Source organism: Lampris incognitus, chromosome 21 (genome assembly GCF_029633865.1).
Source record: "Lampris incognitus isolate fLamInc1 chromosome 21, fLamInc1.hap2, whole genome shotgun sequence".
Lineage (NCBI taxonomy): Eukaryota > Metazoa > Chordata > Actinopteri > Lampriformes > Lampridae > Lampris > Lampris incognitus.
The window spans coordinates 5,025,830-5,045,792 of record NC_079231.1 but is presented as its reverse complement, the minus strand read 5'-3'; the positions used below and the strand labels follow the sequence as shown (position 1 = coordinate 5,045,792).

Sequence of the window (19,963 nt, the reverse complement as noted above, 5' to 3'; positions counted from 1 at the left end):
TCTGTAAATGAGTTGGCCAAATAGATTTAAATAAATATAAAAATGTATAATATAATATATATATAATATATGGTTTCATGCCATGAAGGAGCACTACAGATGTGATGTTTGCTTTGAGAGTGTTGATGGAGAAGTATAGAGAAGGCCAGAAGGAGGTACATTGTGTCTTTGTGGATTTAGAGAAAGCATACGACAGGGTGCCGAGAGAGGAGGTGTGGTATTGTATGAGGAAGTCAGAAGTGGCAGAGAAGTATGTAGGGGTGGTGCAGGATATGTATGAGGGCAGTGTAACAATGGTGAGGTGTGTGGTTGGAATGACAGATGGGTTCAAGGTGGAGGTGGGATTACATCAAGGATCGGCTCTGAGCCCTTTCTTGTTTGCAATGGTGATGGACAGGTTGACGGACGAGATCAGGCAGGAGTCTCCATGGACTAAGATGCTTGCGGATGACATTGTGATCTGTAGCAAGAGTAGGGTGCAGGTGGAGGAGAGCCTGGAGAGGTGGAGGTATGCACTGGAGAGAAGAGGAATGAAAGTCAGTAGGAGCAAGACGGAATAAATACGTGTGAATGAGAGGGAGGACAGCAGAATGGTGAGGATGCAAGTTGTAGAGATGACGAAGGCGTATGAGCTTAAATACTTGGTGTCAACTGTCCAAAGTAACGGGGAGTGCAGTAGAGAGGTGAAGAAGAGAGTGCAGGCAGGGTGGAGTGGGTGGAGAAGAGTGTCAGGAGTGATTTGTGACAGAAGGGTACCAGCTAGAGTTAAAGGGAAGGTTTACAAGATGGTAGTGAGACCAGCTATGTTGTATGGCTTGGAGACAGTGGCACTGATGAAAAGACAGGAGGAGGAGCTGGAGGTGACAGAGTTGAAGATGATAAGATTTTCACTGGGAGTGACGAAGAAGGACAGGATTAGGAACGAGTATATTAGAGGGACCGCTCAGGTTGGACGGTTTGGAGACAAAGCAAGAGAGGCGAGATTGAGATGGCTTGGACATGTGTGGGGGAGAGATGCTGGGTATATTGGGCAAAGGATGCTGAATATGGAGCTGCCAAGGAAGAGGAGAAGAGGAAGGCCAAAGTGGAGGTTTATGGATGTGATGAGGGAGGACATGCTGTCATGGTGTCATATGCATGTTGACATGACAGAGGAAGATGCAGAAGACAGGAAGAGATGGAAACAGATGATCTGCTGTGACGACCCCTAACGGGAGCAGCCGAAAGTAGTAGTAGTAGTAGACATAATAATAATATAATATAATATAATATATAATAAATATAGAAATAGATTTAAATAAATATGCAGTTTTCACAGTAAAACTTGCTCGGCTACTTATGCAGATTTCAGAATACACAGACCACCAAACAGTACCGACTATTGGTGCTTTGCATTGCGAACATTTCAAAGTCTGTAACACGCTCCAAAAAACAAATATAAGCTTCTTTTTTTTTACCCAGTGTGACAAGCTCTGGAAGAAGAAAGATGTCTAACAAGTAGTATACCAGCATTATATTTCAACCTTGCAGCTCTGGTGTGAGACTAGATACAACTTCTGTCCCAGAACAAAACGCACAGTGATCTTGTTCAGAAAGCAGCAGCAGTACTAACAAGGTGGCTGTTGCTTTTAAAATGGTGCGTGGTGAGAAACAATTTCCTCTTCTCAGGGTAAATGGCCACTTTCTCCCTGAGAAGACCAGCCTGCATCTGTTCAACATGCAGGAAGAAGACCACCAGAAGGTGGCTGTGCTGCTGCTTATGCCAAAGTGTGTGTGTGTGTGTGTGTGTGTATCTCTGCAATTATGAGAAGCAGGGAGGGAAAATCCCAGTGGAGCAAATCAGTGTCTCTGTTTATCGCAATATCTACCTAGAGATAAGAGATAACACACACACTCGCACACACACACCCATGTTCACACACACACATTCACAGATATACCCAGCCACTTGCATTTAAACTCAAACCCCCCCACCCCCCACTGTATACGAGCGTGCACATTTTCATGCACACTCATGAACACACTTGCAGACACACACAAACATACACATATATACACACTCATAAACAAAACAAAAAATTGCATTTAGAAACGCATACACGCACGAGCGCAAATAAAGAGACTAACACAGACACACACGTTCCCTATAAACCAGTGCATGAATCAGCAGGAGTGTAGACACACACAGACGCACACAGTTCACACAGTCGTTTCATTGTGCGTGTTTTTCATCGTGTCTGGGGCAATCAGCCTTTGGACGTGAAAGACGACAAGGCCTTTTGTGTAGTATCACTTTGCAGTTGTTATTGTTTTTGAAGTGTTGATTTTAATTTTCAGCTTAATTCAAGGTCGTCCCTGAGTGTCAGGTGTGTGTGTGTGTGTGTGTGTGTGTGTGTGTGTGTGTGTGAGAGAGAGAGAGAGAGAGAGAGAGAGAGAGAGAGAGAGAGAGAGAGAGAGAGAGAGAGAGAGAGAGAGAGAGAGAAAGCAGGAGAATGTTAATGTGTTTATGTATGCAAAAATATGTGTGCATGTGAGTGTGCTTGCATGGGTGTGTGTGTGTATCCTCAGCCCTCTTTAAACTCGATAATGGTCCTCTAGCATGGCAGAGGGATCAAGCCTTATAGCCTTAGATTAATTAAAGTTGATTTGAGATAATAATTAGAATTTTATTCTGCATACTGATAAGCCCGGCTGTCATTAATTTCCGGCACCACTGTTTTCCCCCTGTAGAGAGAGAACGAAGGAGGGAGAAAGAGAGCGAGCAAACTTCTGTGTGTGTGTGTGTGTGTGTGTGTGTGTGTGTGTGTGTGTGTGTGTGTGTGTGTGTGTGTGTGCGTGCGTGCGTGCGTGCGTGCGTGTGTGTGCGTGTGTGATTGGTAGAGGAAACAGCCTGGGCTGAAATAAAATCTATAGATAGATAAATGAAATATAGCTACAGCACCATTAGATGTAATGAAAACCATTATTTGGGCAGTACCCCTGGTTTAAATGTTATTATGCCCATGATAAATGTCATACGCAATAAAAAAATAAAATAATAATACCGCGTTATTTGCTGGTCATCGGATCACAGTATTTAGCACTCCCTGGAGCATTGTATATGTAGTTCATAATCTGTTTATCAAATTATTTTTCTATTGCATCCTCAGAATTGGTGTTTCCCTTCTCTATTGCCGTCTCAAGACTCGATGACTCATTTTCTGTTTTTTTGGTTTTTTTCTGTTTCAGCGATCAGGCCACATAAATTGCATTTTACCTAGTTTTCTTTCCCCTCTTAGCGGTATACTGTAGGTGCCAATTGAAATACATAACTGGAACTCACTTTTCTGTTTGTCTCATGATCTACATACAGTTTAGCATGGTGCATAGTGTTGTGTCATCCGTTTATACCAGGACCACTGTGGTGGACTCAGACTGTTTGAGGGGAAGGAGTGGAAAAAAATGAAAGGGGCACTGAGCTGTATGCAGTGGGGCACCTGCGCGCAGAAAGTCATGATGCATTTATGCAGTTACAAGGGCACACTAGAGGACACTTAATGGCATTTTGTCCACTGGAAAGGCACCCTAGAGGGCACTTTATCTGGTTCTGTCCACTGGAAGGGAACAGTAGAGGGCACTTTATGACATTTTGTCCACTGGAAGGGCACCACAGAGTGCCGTTTATCATGTTTTGTCCACTGGAAAGGCACCCTAGAGGGCCCTTTATCACATTTTGTCTACTGGAAAGGCACCCTAGAGGGCACTTTATCTCATTTTGTCCACTGGAAGAGCACCATAGAGAGCCTTTTATCACGTTTTGTCCACTGGAACGTCACCCTAGAGGGCTCTTTATCACGTTTTGTCTCCTGGAAAGGCACCCTAGAGGGCACTTTATCATGTTTTATCTACCATAGGGGCACTTTTGAACCTTTTTTTTTTAACATGGGGCATCAGGAGAGTCTAGCCAGTGGGACAAAAACTAATTATGATAAAAAGAAGTCATTGCAAGGGGGTGGGATATTATTTTGGGAATTCATTCATTCAGTTACTCACTGTCTGACTGACTGTCTGATCCTGGTTTTAAGTCTTTTCCGTGATTAAGTGCTAGACATTGTTTTTTCACTTTGAACACAGACACACACTCTCACAGTCACATTCCCGTCTACTCACAGCAACGCTATGGCTCCTCTCATGGCTTCATTTTGTCCATCACAGCCATTGTGATTTATTTCTCATTTCCGTCTCATTTGGTGCGTCTGTTTGATTTTCCCCTTAAACGAAACCGAAATATATTAAACTCAGCTCAACCAAACAGAGCTTGACTAAGCCTGTGACTTACGCTGACAAAGCTTTTTTTCCCTCCGTCCCTCATCACTGAAAGCTATCTAAAATTCTAGAGGACTACCTGTGTTCTCTATCCATCCTTATTCCACAACTGTGACAAAGTCAAACCAGTATAGACGGGCTGTCATCCAAACTCTCTTTTCCCTCCACATCTGTGCTCACCACGTACTGAGTATGAAATGAAATGGAGACAGGATTGAAAAAGGAAATAGATTCTAAAAGAAAAACGGCATGATAGACATCCTTCCAATTACTCAGTATGAAGATGTCAGCCTTGTTTTCGGCTGTGTAGGGAACCGGCGTCCACAGAGGCTGAGAGCTCATTGATAGAAGTGCCAAGTAAATGTTAAAATATTGACTGATTGGCTGGTAAACTGCTACAACACCATACTTCATAATGCAAAAGCATCGTAAGCATGTTGTAAGTGCTACCATATTGTGTTACAATACAACAGAGAAGGATTTTCCAATCATTATGTTGGTGAGACTGTAATTAATTACACATCTGTCCCTACTTTTTTTGGGCATCATGTTTATGCTAGCAAGAAGGTCCTGGGTTTTAACCCTGGGGTTGTCTAACCTTAGGGGTCACCCTGGGTCATCCTGTGTGTGGAGTTTGCTTGTTCTCCCCGTGTCTGCGTGGGTTTCCTCCGAGTGCTCTGGTTTCCTTCTACAGTCCAAAGATATGGGGGTCAGGTGAATCGGCCGTACTAAATTGTCCCTTGATGTGAATGTGTCGGCCCCGTGGTGGACTGTCGGCCTGTCCAGGGTGTCTCCCTGCCTGCCGCCCAATGACTGCTGGGATAGGCTCCAGCATCCCGCGACCCCGATTGGGATAAGCGGTTTGGCTAATGGACGGGTGGATGGTGTTTATGCTATCGTATCATGTTATGTCTCCCGACAGGCATTATTAAGGTTTCATGTGATCTGATTTGACTGACTGTAATGAACTCACAATGTGCTGATGAGGCTTTCTGCTGCCTTGTGAGTGATATTTAAAGTGCACTGTCACCAGTGGCTCTTTTTCTGTGATTTCACTGATCCCTGGAAGTGTTCAGGTGCAACCAGGTTTACATACATGGACATAAATGTGGATAGCCCGCTAAAGGATTTGCTCTTATAATGCACTCCCTTAATATTGAGCATAATTGGGTGCTGGTAATGACAAGTTTGTAATCTGCTGTGTGCATTGACTGGGGTTATAGAGATGTGTGTTAACTGCTGGTATATGTACCTCATTAAGCTTTGTCTATTTGTGTGCATTCATACAGTGGAGAATGACAGAAAAGATACATATGTGGTACGTTTAATAACCTGGAGTCTAACTAGTAGTTTGAAACCATACTAATCTCTCTTTTCTTATATCGCCTGCATATCTCTCTCTCTCTCTCTCTCTCTCTCTCTCTCTCTCTCTCTCTCTCTCTCTCTCTCTCTCTCTCTCTCTCTCTCTCTCTCTCTCTCTCTCTCTGTCCATCCAGGCCCTGCAGGTAGCTCTGGCTGACCACCAGGGGGAGGTGGACTACCTGACGTCGGCGGTAGAGCAAGTCTTCCAGAAAGCTCCGACAGACATTAGCCAGAGGTAGGGCATGAAGAAAAGAGCAGCCCTTTGTGATGGGTAGCCCTGGACCCAGGAGGTGCAAACGGTGCAAATAAAAATGGCACTTGTTATGGTATCGTTTACCATTCATGTTTACGTCTTGAGACAAAGTAAATGCATTGAAATTACATACCAACTTAACATAAGAAGGGGGCGTCAGGTAGCGTAGCGGTCTATTCCGTTGCCTACCAACACGAGGATCACCAGTTCAAATTCCTGTGTTACCTCCGGCTTGGTCGGACGTCCCTACAGACACAATTGGCCATGTCTGCAGGTGGGAAGCATGATGTGGGTACATGTCCTGGTCGCTGCACTAGTGCCTCCTCTGGTCGGTTGGCGTGCCTGTTCGGGGGGGGAGGGGGAACTGAGGGGAATAGTGTGATCCTCCCATGCACTATGTCCCCTGGTGAAACTACTCATTGTCAGGTGAAAAGCAGCTGGCGACTCCACATGTATTGGATTAGGCATGTGGTAGTCTGCAGCTCTCCCCGGATCAGCAGAGGGGGTGGAGCAGCCACCGGGACGGCTCGGAAGAGTGGTGTAATTGGATGGGTACAACTGGGGAGAAGGGGGGGATCCAAAAAAAACATGTTTTAAGAGATTTTTCAGGTCAGGGCATGGGAAATGATTTAAATCAGTCGTTGTTAGATGACAGCTTTGTCAGTGTAGTTTGTTGGGTCATTGGAAGGTGGCCCTCGTCATATTCAATTAATAACCAAATGTTGATTCGCCATGCCTTCTGGGAAAAAAAAATCCAGAAATGTGTCTATTGAAGACTGTTCATTCTGCTGAAGGTACTGTACAGAGATGGACGCCATCATGGCGCGTTGGAGACGTTTGGGGACCACGCTGACGGAGAACGCCCAAAAAATCCAAGAGCTCATGTCCAAGTTAATGCAGTTTGAGGTGAGACAGGAAAGAAGGCTTTGTCTCGTGACAAAGTCCATTCTAATATAGTTCCGTATTCTAGGATATGACAAGGTTGGCTGGTGCCGGTAAAAGATGCAAAGACACATATACAAATATTTCTGTACCCCACTCTCTCTTCCTTTACCCCTCTCTCGCTCGCTCGCTCGCTCTCTTTGTCTCACTCTCTCTGCTATTTCTTTGTCTGTCTGTTTCTCCTTCAGAATGATGTGAAAACATTGAAGAAGTGGATGGCAGACGTGGATGTCTTTCTGAATGAGGAGTGGCCGGCTTTGGGGGACTCTGAGGCCCTGGAGAAACAGCTCGAACAATGCACGGTACAAAACACCTCAAAAATCTCAAATCTGCCATCCCAGCACAGTCTCGGGCTAGACTGATGGACCAGAACCTTGTGACTGAGAGGAATACATGGGCTGTTTAGCAAATAAGCTCCTTTGTCAGCCTTTACTTTGCAGTGGTGCATGCTGATGCTGTATTTTAAATATTATTACACATTCATTTCTAGTCCTGTGAAGGTCACAATATTGCACGTAATCCTGAACAGGTAAAACTGCAGCCGATGGGGCGTCCGGGTAGCGTAGCGGTCTATTCCTTTGCCTACCAACACAGGGATCCCGGTTCAAATCCCCATGTTACCTCTGGCTTGGTCGGGCGTCCCTACAGACACAATTGGCCGTGTCTGTGGGTGGGAAGCCGGATGTGGGTCTGTGCCCTGGTCGCTGCACTAGCAGCGCCTCTAGTCAGTCGGGGCGCCTGTTCGGGGGGGGGACTGAGGGGAATAGAGTGAACCTCCCACACACGGCGAAACTCCTCACTGTCAGGTGAAAAGAAGCAGCTGGCGATGCCATATGTAACGCAGGAGGCATGTGGATCAACGACCGGTAAGGCTCGGAAGAGTGGGGTAATTGGCTCGATACAATTGGGGGGGGGGGATCCAAAAAAAAAGGAAAATACAGCCAATACCCTCACAGCACTACAGCACCAACAATCAGACAACAGTAAAAGATGAGAGCTGTCACTTATTTTTTGACATTTCGGTGTTATTTATTGACGTTTTGACACTGAATAGGTAGTGTCTAGAGCATCATGTGAGTCACATATTAGATATTGTTAGCACTGCAATGTTAACTTGCATAGAGATTTGCCAAAGGCTCTTTAAATGATTTCCCCCCCCCTAAAGTTTCCCCTACTTTTGCTAGTTATGTGGGTGGATAGAAACGTGGATTCAGCAAAAAAAAAAAAATACAAAAGTAAGGTCCTTATAACGTACCACCCAAAACATCCTCACCTACCCCATGACCCCTGCATGGACAACATGGCTGTGTTAGCAAGAGGGAAAAAAGCCACTGAAGTAAGCACGAACACAGCTTTTTGTACGTCGACATCAACCCATAATCCTATTGTTTCTTTCAGTAACGTTTTTGATTAATTTAGCTTCACTAAGGTTTAAGAAAGTGGCCGCGAAAATTCATTAATAATCAGAATCTGTGCGTACAATGTCAAACAAATTACACAGTATCCCCCCCTTGACGGATTACTTAATAATATGTGTTATGTGTTTTGATTGGCCAGGCCCTGGTGAACGACATCCACACTATCCAGCCGAGTCTGAATGGCATAAACGAAGTGGGCGTGTCCCTGAAGAAAGAGGCGGAGCCCCCGTTCGCTGTGCACATCCAGAAGGAACTGGACGAACTCAACGCCCAGTGGGAGAATGTATGCAAGCAGGTGTGTTTCTGTTGTAGGAATTCAACCCCTAACCTTGCAGTCAGCACTGCAACCTAAAACATGGATTCAGAGGGTAGCAACTACTGAGCCTAAATGTGTGTGTGTGTGTGTGTGTGTGTGTGTGTGTGTGTGTGTGTGTGTGTGTGTGTGTTCCCTCACCCCTTCTTTGTTTAGGCGTATGCTAAGAAGTCGGCCCTTAAGGGAGGTCTGGACAAAACCATGGCTCTGAGGAAGGAGATGCAGGAAATGCAGGAGTGGATCAACCAGGCTGAGGAAGACTACCTGGAGAGAGACTTCACATACAAAACCCCTGAAGAGCTACGCAAAGCCGTGGAGGAGCTCAAGGTGTGTGTGTGTGTGTGTGTGTGTGTGTGTGTGTGTGTAAAATGATGGTAACACTTGAATATCTGTTTCTGGCTGTGACACAGACCCCCTGCTAAAGCATATGTGGATGAATAAATAATTGCAGATGGACCTTGAGTGACCTGTGAGAGATCATTTTATATTAATGAATTATATTGATAAAAAATTCATGGAATTGTCTAATGAAGATAATTTGACTCTGTTATAGCTGTTAAGCCAAACCTTTCCCTTTTCTCTTTCTTTCTCATCAACTTTTTTTTTATTTAAATGGTCCCTCTTTCGTACTAAATTTCTGGAATTGGTTAATTTTCATATTTCATCAATTCATGCGTCTCATGCAGTACTCTTTTGTACTTTTACAACTTTCTAATACGATGTTTTTTTCAGTGCACATGTAATGTATGATTTGTTCCTCAATGTGCCAAAAAGGCTTCAGCAATACCGTTCTCTTTCCATTCATCCAAAAAAAATTTACTCAGAAGTGAAGTTGAAAACTAAAAATTGATTTCGCTCTCTTTCTCTCTCTCTCTCTCTCTCTCTCTCTCTCTCTGTCTCTGTCTCTCTCTCTCTCTCTCTCTCTCTCTCTCTCTCTCTCTCTCTCTCTCTCTCTCTCTCTCTCTCTCTCTCTCTCTCTCTCTCTCTCTCTCTCTTACTGTTCGCTGGCTCCTCCTGTCTCTTTTCTTCTCGTTACTCCTCACCTCCTCAAATATCTCGTCGTTCTTCCCTTTCCTCCGACGTCACCTCCCCATCTGCCTCCTCTGCCACTCTGAAGGAAGCACCGTCCATGAGTTTCCTCTCTTAATCCCATCCTCCCCTTCTCCTTCTCTCTCTCAAAGTATTAGCTGCACTCCTTCATTGATCAATTCCTTCATTTAGCCGTTTCTCTCTCTCGCTGTCGCTCTCTCTGTCTCTTCACACTCACTGGCTGTGTCAACAGAAGATATATTGATCTATTTGTTGGTGTTTGCATCACTCCATCTGTTAAGATTTCTCCTTTTCTGTCTATTTGTGGCTGTGTTCCTTTCAGTCTGTCTGTGCTTGTCTCTCATTCCGTCTTCCCCTTCTCTGTCACCATCTGACACATTAGGTAGACACACAGGAGGGAAATGGCTTGAATGGAAGAAAAGGCTTACAGAATCACTAATCACATATTTCTTTGTCTTTTTCTACCCTCTCTCTCTAACTATCCCTCCAAGAGAGCTAGCTCTCCTCTCTACCCCTCCTTTCCATCTTTCCCTCACTACCACCACCCTTCCAACATCAGGATGTATAGCTTAGATGGGAAAAATGGAGGGATGGAGCAGAGGAGAGGAGCAGGCTAGGGAAGGTGGAGGCTGCTTGGGAAAGTTTAGGTGCTTCTTCGTCGTCAAAAATGGATGCTGGCTCTTGATGGGTTGGCTAAATCATAACATTGACCGTCCACAGCCTGCTATACGCTGCATGACTGGATCCTCTGTTTATTATACTGTTTCTACAGGCCGCTGGTGTATATGTTTTCTATAAAGGTGTCATAAGTGATTTTATCTTAAGTTCAGGGTTTCCACGTCTCCTGGAAAACCTGGAAATAAAGTAGTTTTCTGATCATGGAAAACACTGGAAAAATTATTAAATGGATAAAGTGTCCTGGAATTTTTTTCTTTTTTTGTGGATTCCCCCCCCCTTTCTCCCCAATTGTATCCGGCCAATTACCCCACCCTTCCGAGCTGTCCCAGTCGCTGCGCCACCCCCCCTGCCAAGCAGGGGAGGGCTGCAGACTACCACATGCCTCCTCCCATACATGTGGAGTCGCCAGCCGCATCTTTTCACCTGACAGTGTGGACTTTTGCCAGGGGGACGTAGCGCGTGGGAGGATCATGCTATTCCCCCCCCCCCGAACAGGCGCGCTTACCAACCAGAGGAGGCGCTAATGTAGCAACCACGACAAATACCCACATCCGGCTTCCCGCCCGCAGACACAGCTAATTGTGTCTGTAGGGACGCCCGACCAAGCTAGAGGTAACACAGGGATTTGAACTGGTGATCCCTGTGTTGGTAGGCAACAGAATAGACTGCGACGCCACCCAGACACCAATTTAATCTTTCTTTTTTTTTTAAGTCTGAGCTGTTACGTCAGTGACATCATATTCTGGGTTTGGTTACAACTTTGTCATGTCTAAAGTGGAAAAAATAAAAAAATTAATTAAACTTATATAGCACTTAAAAAAAATGTATTTCTAGTTTTTCACCCAATGGCATATGGCCAGAACACTTGTCGAATAACTCCCCTGGCTCACGTTTCCACAGGAAGGAGATAGTCCTAACACCAGCTTCCTTCAAACTTGTGTCGGCTGCTCTCGCCATTTTACACGCTGAGGCCTTGCATGGATTGCATCGCCTTCAGGCCGCGAAGGAGACGTAGGGAGAATGCTTTCGGTTGCTTGGCTGCAACCGCCCGGATAGGCCAGAGGGGTCGCTGGAGAACGACGAGTCCCCGAACACTACACTGATCTACACCCACAATCCCTTGGGTAAGGGTGGCCTAATGAATGCCTTACCCCGTTGACGCTCTGGCCGTGACCGGTTACGGCGAGTCTGGGATACGAACCTCCCAGCCACGTGACGAGCGGATTACGAGAACGGCGGTTTATTCCGCTCGGCCATCAGAGTGGCCTATATAGCGCTTTTCTAATACTCAAAGCCACTTTACAATAAACGGGGTGAAACAAGACTACAGATAAACATAACACAGACATACAGGGGTGGATGGGAAGGGGGGCTATGAGAGGGAGAGGCGGCAGCCACACACGACGCCAGCAGTACTCTCCGACTTGGACTGATACAAAAGTGAAAGAAAAACAAACGTCGTAAATCACAGATGAAGTCTGAAGAGGTGAGTCCCGACCAATGACCTGAATGTGGGCAGCCCGCAGCAGTGTCCGATGCACTTGCAGAGGAAGTTGAGGGAGGGGGCAGGTCGAGCGCTTGGTCCCCAGCCTGCCCCAGACCAGGGTTGGATGAGAGGACGGGGGGAGGGGGGGCACGAGAAGGCATCCTGGAGAGCGTCCATCCATCTGTGTACCTCCCACTGGAGGAGACCTCCTCCCTTCCATTACTGAGACAGAGTATTGTCCACTGTTCGGTTGAATTCATGATAAGATGTGATGGGAGACGAACTGCAACAATACTACAGCTCAACTTAACCCAACATACCGAGGCATTCGGCCAGTTGTTGCTTGGCCATTGAGCCAAACATGCATGTAGGAGTTTGACTGGAGAGGTGAGAGAAGGGCAAAAGACAGCGGCGGCCATTTGCACTGTTCCTAGATCGAGCAGGGCAGTTGTGTTTTGCTCCAAGTCTCTTGGGCAGGGGTAGATAGTACTCTTGACTTTATCGGGGACTGTAGCTGTGATGACAAAGTAAATGAATATCAGTTAACGATGATCAATGTCTCTCTCTCTCAGAGGGCCCAGGAAGAGGTCCACTCCAAAGAACTGAAGGTCAAACTTCTGACTGACAGCGTCAACAGTTTTATCGCCAAGGCGCCTCCCACAGCCCACGATGCTCTGCGCTCAGAGCTGGATGTGCTCACCGCCAACTACCAGCGCCTCTGTAGCCGCCTGGATGGAAAGTGCAAAACTTTGGAGGTCTGTGTACCCATGTTTTTATATCAATCTGTCTCTCCTCTTTTTTTTGTCTCTGCATCTCTTTCTCTCTCTCTCTCTCTCCCGTTCCATCCCGCCTTTTTCACCTTTCTCTCTCTGCTTCTCTCCATCATCCTTTTTCTCCCTCTGCATCAACACGCCTCCTCCCCCTGCCCTTAGCGCTTTCACTCACCCATTCTGTTCTTCTCCTTCCTGTGTCTTCTATTTCTCCCTAACACCCCACCAACACACTGCCCCCCCCTTGGAGATTCTTGTTTGACTGTTGGCAACAAGACAGAAGCATGCAGTACAGACTGAAGCAAAAAAGAAAAAACAAAGGCAACAATTTGCTCGAGCCAGCTACCTTGTCTCTGCACTGTGATGACCTGGACCCCACCAGTGGCCTCATTTTGAGCACTGTCAGCACCCCGAAATGAAATAATCATAAATATTATTGTGATAACCTTGGGCTGCTATGCTCAGGACAAAACACACCTGAAAATTTAAAGAGGATGGGAGAGAGATGGTGTGTGTGTGTGTGTGTGTGTGTGTGTGTGTGTGTGTGTGTGTGTGTGTGTGTGTGTGTGTGTGTGTGTGTGTGTGTGTGCGCGCGCATGTCTTTTGGAGTGGTTATTATGTGTTTGCACGTGTGCCAATACATACTTATATTTATCTGCACATACACCAGTGCATGAGTGGGTCTGTTTTTGTGTGTGACTATGCATTTGTGTGCCAGTGCAAATATGTGTGTCTGTGTGTGCATGTATGTGTGTGTCTCATGAAAAAGATGAAGAGCGGTCAGCCTAGCACTGTTAACTCAAAATTAGTCTCTGGATTCTGTGTGTGTGTGTGTGTGTGTGTGTGTGTGTGTGTGTGTGTGTGTGTGTGTCTCTCTCTCTCTCTCTCACTGTCCATATTACCCTGTGGCTGCCTCTCTTTCCCTAACAACATAACATATGAAAATCACATGGCCTTATTGTCTATTGGTCCTCCATTTATCCGTTATACATCCATTTTTATCCATCCATCCACTCCACCCCGCTCTATCCCAGTCTTTCTCTCCTTGTTGGTCACTCCTCTCACAACATAAAGTACTGATAGTGCTAACATGGATTCAAGACAAGTCAAGTTTATGTGTGTAGCACTGAATCACTGTTACAGTCTCACAGGGCATTACATTCAGTAAATGACGATGGACGATATCCTCTATCTCACAGACCCTCAATCCAGATGAGGAAAAACAGCAGCAGATTCTTCTTCTAGGGTGGATAGGATATATACAACGGGGGTTTGGTGGGCAAGATAGACATTGTGGTAACAGATTTATAAATAAAACAGTTGATGGTGATAACAAAACAGTACAGAAAAGAAAAAGTGAGACTCAAACATGCAGAAGCATGTGAAGTATCTTCCCCCAACGTCATCACAGAAGGACTACCACTATGGTCTCAAACCTTTTTTAAGCACAATATCACTTGTGTCGGTCCTATGATGGACTGGCAGCCTGTCCAGGGTGTCTCCCCGCCTGCCGCCCAATGACTGCTAGGATAGGCTCCAGCATCCCCGCAACCCTGTGTAGGATAAGCGGTTCGGATAATGGATGGATGGAATGGATGGACCAGTGCTAACCAACTAGCTAATGCTAAGTAGAAACTAACCTTGTACTGAGGTGAAATCCTCCTAGGGAGGATATACTAATGTTAAGCACCAAGGAGGCTGACCAGCACAGAGATGATCGTTATCAAATCCAAGCTGATATATGTGTGTATGTACTGGTTTCCAGGAAGTGTGGGCGTGCTGGTGCGAGCTGCTGTCCTACCTGGAGCAGGAGAACGCCTTCCTAGACCAGCTGGAGCAGAAATTGGACGAGACGGACAATCTCCAGGGAGGGGCGGAGGAGCTACAGGAGGCGCTGGATGTGAGTACAGAAGAGGAGAAGGAGGACGAGGGGACCCATAAAGGGAGAGGAGCACACCTATACTGATACATGCCGATCAAATGGATTGCCTTGGTCTCTGGTCCAGTAAACTCTTGTGTTCTTATGTGTTTAATTTTTGGTATTGAAGCGTTAACACTTCTACACCTAGCCATCGAGTGTTAGTGGAATAGCAGCTCATCTTCCACAGTAACCAAAATTCCAAATAGTCAATGTTGGGAGAGTTTAAAGGACTTGGGATTGGAGACCCGAAAACATTCGCAGAATGATCACGTAAGATGGAGGAGTGAGAGAGAAGCTGTGGAGAGCTGGAGAGATAGAGAGCTTAGGACAGAGATTTTTTTTTTTTGTCTTAACTTTCTTCTTGTGAGTTGAGAGGAGAGGATTTGATTCAGAGCGAAGAATGTGATCTGAGCTTCTTTCCAAAAAAGGAGAGATTTCAGCCTACGGATGGGCAATGCAGAAGTGATCCTAGTGGTTATAAAGATGGGGTAAGAAGTGATGGAGGATCATAGGGTGATGCGTGAGACAGGGCCCAGCTGCAAAGAAACTCCGACTTTCCACAGTTTTGTCCCAGTACATTTAACTTTTGCAGTTAAACAAGGGTACCTAGTGGCACAGTGGCGTAGTGGTTAGTGTGGTCGCTTCACAGCAAGAAGGTCCTGGGTTCGAACCCCGGGGTTGTCCCACCTTGGGGGTCATCCAGGTCATCCTCTGTGTGGAGTTTGCGTGTTCTCCCCGTGTCCACATGGGTTTCCTACCACAGTCCAAAGACATGTAGGTCAGGTGAATCGGCCATACTAAATTGTCCGTGTGTGTGTGTGTGCGTGTGTGGGGGCCCTGTGATGGACTGGCGGCCTGTCCAGGGTGTCTCCCCGCCTGCCGCCCAGTGACTGCTGGGATAGGCTGCAGCATCCCTGCGACCCTGAGAGCAGGATAAGCGGTTCAGATAATGGATGGATGGATGACAGATTGAGGAGAGGCACTATATAGTTGAGAACTGGGCTGTCAGATCACGGACCAATTACACTTGTCCTGATACTTTAGTCATTTAGCTGATGCATATCCGCTGATGATCAGTCACCTCCTACTCAACTATTACTACAAAAAATTCTTCTGGCGTCATGAAAATTGAAGGTTTCCCTTTGAGAGGTGGCACAACATTATCGCTGATCCCATTTTGCTAACACATTTTATGAATGAAGCTCTGTCTGATTGTTTTTCCTCAGGTAAAAGGGGGTAGTAGTGTAATAGATGTAACCGTGTTGAGAGGTTAAAGCATTTTTTTTTCTAATGCTAGCTGGATCAGACAGGATTTATAATCTTCATGTTGTTACATGCCGCTGGTGAGCGGAGGGCTTGCTGTCAAAGCCAGGCTGAGAGCCAAGCTGAACGAACAACTGGGTCCAGTTGCCATGTCATAAAAATATGTTAAGAATATAAAGGCAGCAACAAAACACTCACGCAAAAACACAATAACAAACACATGTGAGTGAGTTTTAAGAAGTTATTTAATAAATGACACTGACTTTGTGTATGTGTATGTGTGTGTGTAGGGTCTGGAAATCCTCTTACGTCATCCAGAGGACAACAGGAACCAGATCCGAGAGCTGGCCCAGACTCTGATGGATGGCGGGTGTTCTGGATGAACTTATTCAACAAAAGCTAGATGCTTTTAACACACGATGGGATGAGCTCATGGCGAGGGTAAGGTACACACATACAAACACACACACGCGTATGCACGCACACACACACACACTCACACACAAATACCCAAAATCACAGCTCATAAAAGGTATTGCAATCTGCAGGGTGCTTATCGTTTTTGGGGGGGGGGGTTTTGCTAATTTTCCTGTAGTTTCGCAATCATTCTTGTGGTTCCGACTGGTATCATTCTCACAACTCAACGCAAGGCAATTTCCATTCCAGTCAAGTGTAATTTCAATTCACGGTGCAAATGATATTCATTTTCCAACAGCGGATTGCAGAAAAACAACTGACTTATGCTGAGAAGATAACTATTTCTCCACCGTGACGTTCAAAGATGTGGGCTGGTTAAAATCCTGTCTCAGGTGTTTAAAGGGGAGCACCACTCCCCATACCAGTGTAGGACTAGCAAAAGCAGAATTGAAAGATCTAAGGTAATTCCAGTTTATGTAAGTTCAGTGAATATTTGGGGAGCTGTATTCACAAGAGGGTGGCACAGTGGCACAGTGGTTAGCGCGGTCGCCTCATAGCAAGAAGGTCCTGGGTACCCCCGGGGTAGTCCAACCTTGGGGGTCATCCCAGGTTGTCCTCTGTGTGGAGTTTGCATGTTCTCCCCGTGTCTGTGTGGGTTTCCTCCGGGGGCTCCAGTTTCCCCCTACAGTCCAAAGACATGTAGGTCAGGTGAATCGGCCATACTAAAACTTGTCCCTAGGTGTGTGTGTGTGTGTGTGTGTGTGTGTGTGTGTGTGTGTGTGTGTGTGTGTGTGTGTGTGTGTGTGTGTGTGTGTGTGTGTGTGTGTGTGTCAGCCCTGTGATGGACTGGCGGCCTGTCCAGGGTGTTTCCCCATCTGCTGCCCAATGACTGCTGGGATAGGCTCCAGCATCCCCACGACCCCAAGTAGGATAAGCGGTTTGGATAATAAGTGAATATATGAATGAATGAATGTATTCCCAAGAGTTCCCCATTCAGTGCAAGAACAAACAATCCAGTCTGTGAAGTCACTGCCATTTTATTTATGCAATGCATTACAATTCATACAGCTCTGTAAATATTTAGTTCCATGACTTGATTCGAGATTGTTGTGTTATTAAATTAATTAGCAGTAGACATCTCTTTGGGTTTTTTTTCTCCCCAATTATACTTGGCCAATTACCCCACTCTCTGAGCCGTCCCGGTCACTGCTCTACTCCCTCTGCCAATCCGGGGAGGGCTGCAGACTACCACATGCCTCCTCCGATACATGTGGAGTCAGCAGCCGCTTCCTTTCACCTGACAGTGAGGAGTTTCACCGGGGGGGGGGCATAGAATGGGGAAGGATCACGCTACTCCCCCCCAATTCCCCCTCCCCCCGAACAGGCGCCCCGAGCGACCAGAGGAGGCGCTAGTGCAGCGACCAGGACACATACCCACATCCGGCTTCCCAACCACAGACACGGCCAATTGTGTCTGTAGGGACGCCCGACCAAGCCGGAGGTAATATGGGGGTTCAAACCAGAGATCCTCGTGTTGGTAGGCAGTGGAATAGACCGCCATGCCACTCGGACACCCCGACATCTCTTTGTTTTAACAAACTCTCATTTAAGATGAAACACAGTTTTATTTAAGATATAAATAGCAGAGAAATGAGGCTTCAGAACCTGTGAGGACAACAAATGGTGAGATCTGGAGTTGCTATAGAAGACGAAGAATGGAGGAGATTCTTTTAGTGTCCAACATCCATCAATCAATCCATCCATTCATCCATCCTCACCTCTTTATTATTACTATCCTGGGCCAGAAGGACAATATCTCCATTACCACAGCTTCCTCCAGTTCTTCCTGGGGAACCCTGGGGCTTGCTGAGGCCAGCCGGGATACATAACTCCTCCCGGGGTTTCCTCCCGGCTGGCTGAGCCTCTGATATGCCTCCGAAGGGTCACCCACGGGGCATCCTCGCCAGATGCTGTGAAAACATTAGCTGCTTTCAGGCGTCTCTTTTCAGAGGTTCCCCCCCGGATAGTTGAGCCGCTCACCCTATCTCAACGGGGCAAGCCCCCCGCGACCCCGCGGAGAAACCTGATTTCCGCAGCCTTTATCGGCCACCTCTATTCTTTCGGTCACTAGCCATGTTTTGTGACCAGGGATGAGGACTGCAGCTGAGATTAACTGGCAAATCGAGTGTCTCGCTTCACAGCTCAGCTCTCCCTTTACCACCACAGTCCAGTGCAGCGCCTGCAGCGCCGCAGCCAAAGATACCGTGCCGTTGTAATGTGACCAGTTCTGAACCAGAATAATGTGTCTCCGGGGACAATCTCACAGTCATCTGAAACACTTCTTTTTTCTTTTCCTTTTTTTTACAGTTGTCTGCAGAGCGGCTCCAGATTTTTTAGGGCATCACAAGTGTGTATTTAGGCTTGGGGGACATATAGAGAGTTGCGTACCATCACAAATATGGACCAGGGTGTCCTAAAACGGAAATGATTTGAATGAGATCTTCAGCTGAATTTCATTGCCTTTTATCGCTCCCCAAAGCGTCACAAGACCGATACTTCGGATTTGACAGACAGCGCACAACGCACACGTCAGAAACCAAGAAGCCGTCCTTTTTCATCCTTATCTTCTGTCTCCTTCCTCCCCCCAATCCTCCTCCTCCTCATCATCATTATCATCATCACCGGCATGCTTTTCAGCCTTGTTGTGTTGTCCCCAGTGACAATTGGACGGATTAGACACTTGAACACACACAGACACACACACACACTCACACTCGCATGCAGACAGGAAGTCGTTGCCCGCTGGGCTTATCGTCACTCACAAAAGAACCAGATTAATGTTCTCACCGGGGCCCGATAAGCTTTCCTTTGTCTGGCTACCTGTCAGGGACAGTGTATTTGACTTTGTGTGTGTGTTTGTGTGTGTGTGTGTGTGTGTGTGTGTGTCTGTGTGTGTGTGTGTGTGTCTGTGTCTAAGTCACATTTTTTGCACTTATGAGTTTTCGTAGTTTTTGGGAGGGCACGTCATTGTGTGTGTGTGTGTGTGCGTGTGTCGTGTGCGTGTGCGTGTGTGTGTGTACACATAAGGGCTGCTGTTAGGTGCAGACAGTCAAAAGTATTTGTGACGTAGGACTAAGATCCATGAAATTAAGTACATAGTGTTTCGATACGGGCTTTCATGCTAAGTGGTTGCAAACACACATATGCAAATTCACGCCAACACCCCCCCAACACACACACACACACACACACACACACACACGTACACACGCAGACATTGTGGCACTTCAACCGTGTGCAGCTTTCCATTACTGCTGTGCTGTTGCTCAGTCTTTCTGACAGGTTGTTTGAGAAATTAAAGGCCTATATTTCCTCCTCCCGGCGGAGAGGAAGGGTGTAGCATTCAGTTGTTGGAGAGAGAAGACACGCGTGGGCGGCAGGATTTCACACGCTGCCTGGTCGTTTCTGCACATGGTGTTCAGATGCATGATATGACTCTTTCGCCACGTTCCCCTCCAAAAGTTTGGGGACACTTTTCAAGTTTTTCCACCAATCCACTCAGTCACTCACTTACTGGCGCAGTCTGTCCAGCGCTGTCCCACAGCTTGCTCCCTGTGCGGTGCCAGATTCGGATGGGACGGGATGGTATGCAAAACCACACCAAGAGCATGGACGGATTAATGCACGGGCCGACGGGGGCCCGGGCCCCAGGGCCCCGCCCTTCTGGGAGCCCCCAAGATTAGCGAAATTACGTCCTCTGAAATCCGCCCAATGATTACCCCTTC

General features: G+C 46.6%; 1 protein-coding gene across 1 annotated transcript in view; it reads left to right on the top strand.

Annotated features, from left to right (window-relative positions):
• Positions 1 to 19,963, top strand: part of LOC130131754 (dystrophin-like) — a 184,191-nt gene that overhangs the window by 67,391 nt on the left and 96,837 nt on the right. Inside the window, 9 exon segments of the mRNA XM_056301551.1 lie at positions 5,802 to 5,902; positions 6,715 to 6,826; positions 7,051 to 7,164; positions 8,420 to 8,575; positions 8,750 to 8,920; positions 12,380 to 12,562; positions 14,343 to 14,477; positions 16,052 to 16,129; positions 16,131 to 16,202. Coding sequence (XP_056157526.1) covers positions 5,802 to 5,902; positions 6,715 to 6,826; positions 7,051 to 7,164; positions 8,420 to 8,575; positions 8,750 to 8,920; positions 12,380 to 12,562; positions 14,343 to 14,477; positions 16,052 to 16,129; positions 16,131 to 16,202 — 1,122 coding nt within the window.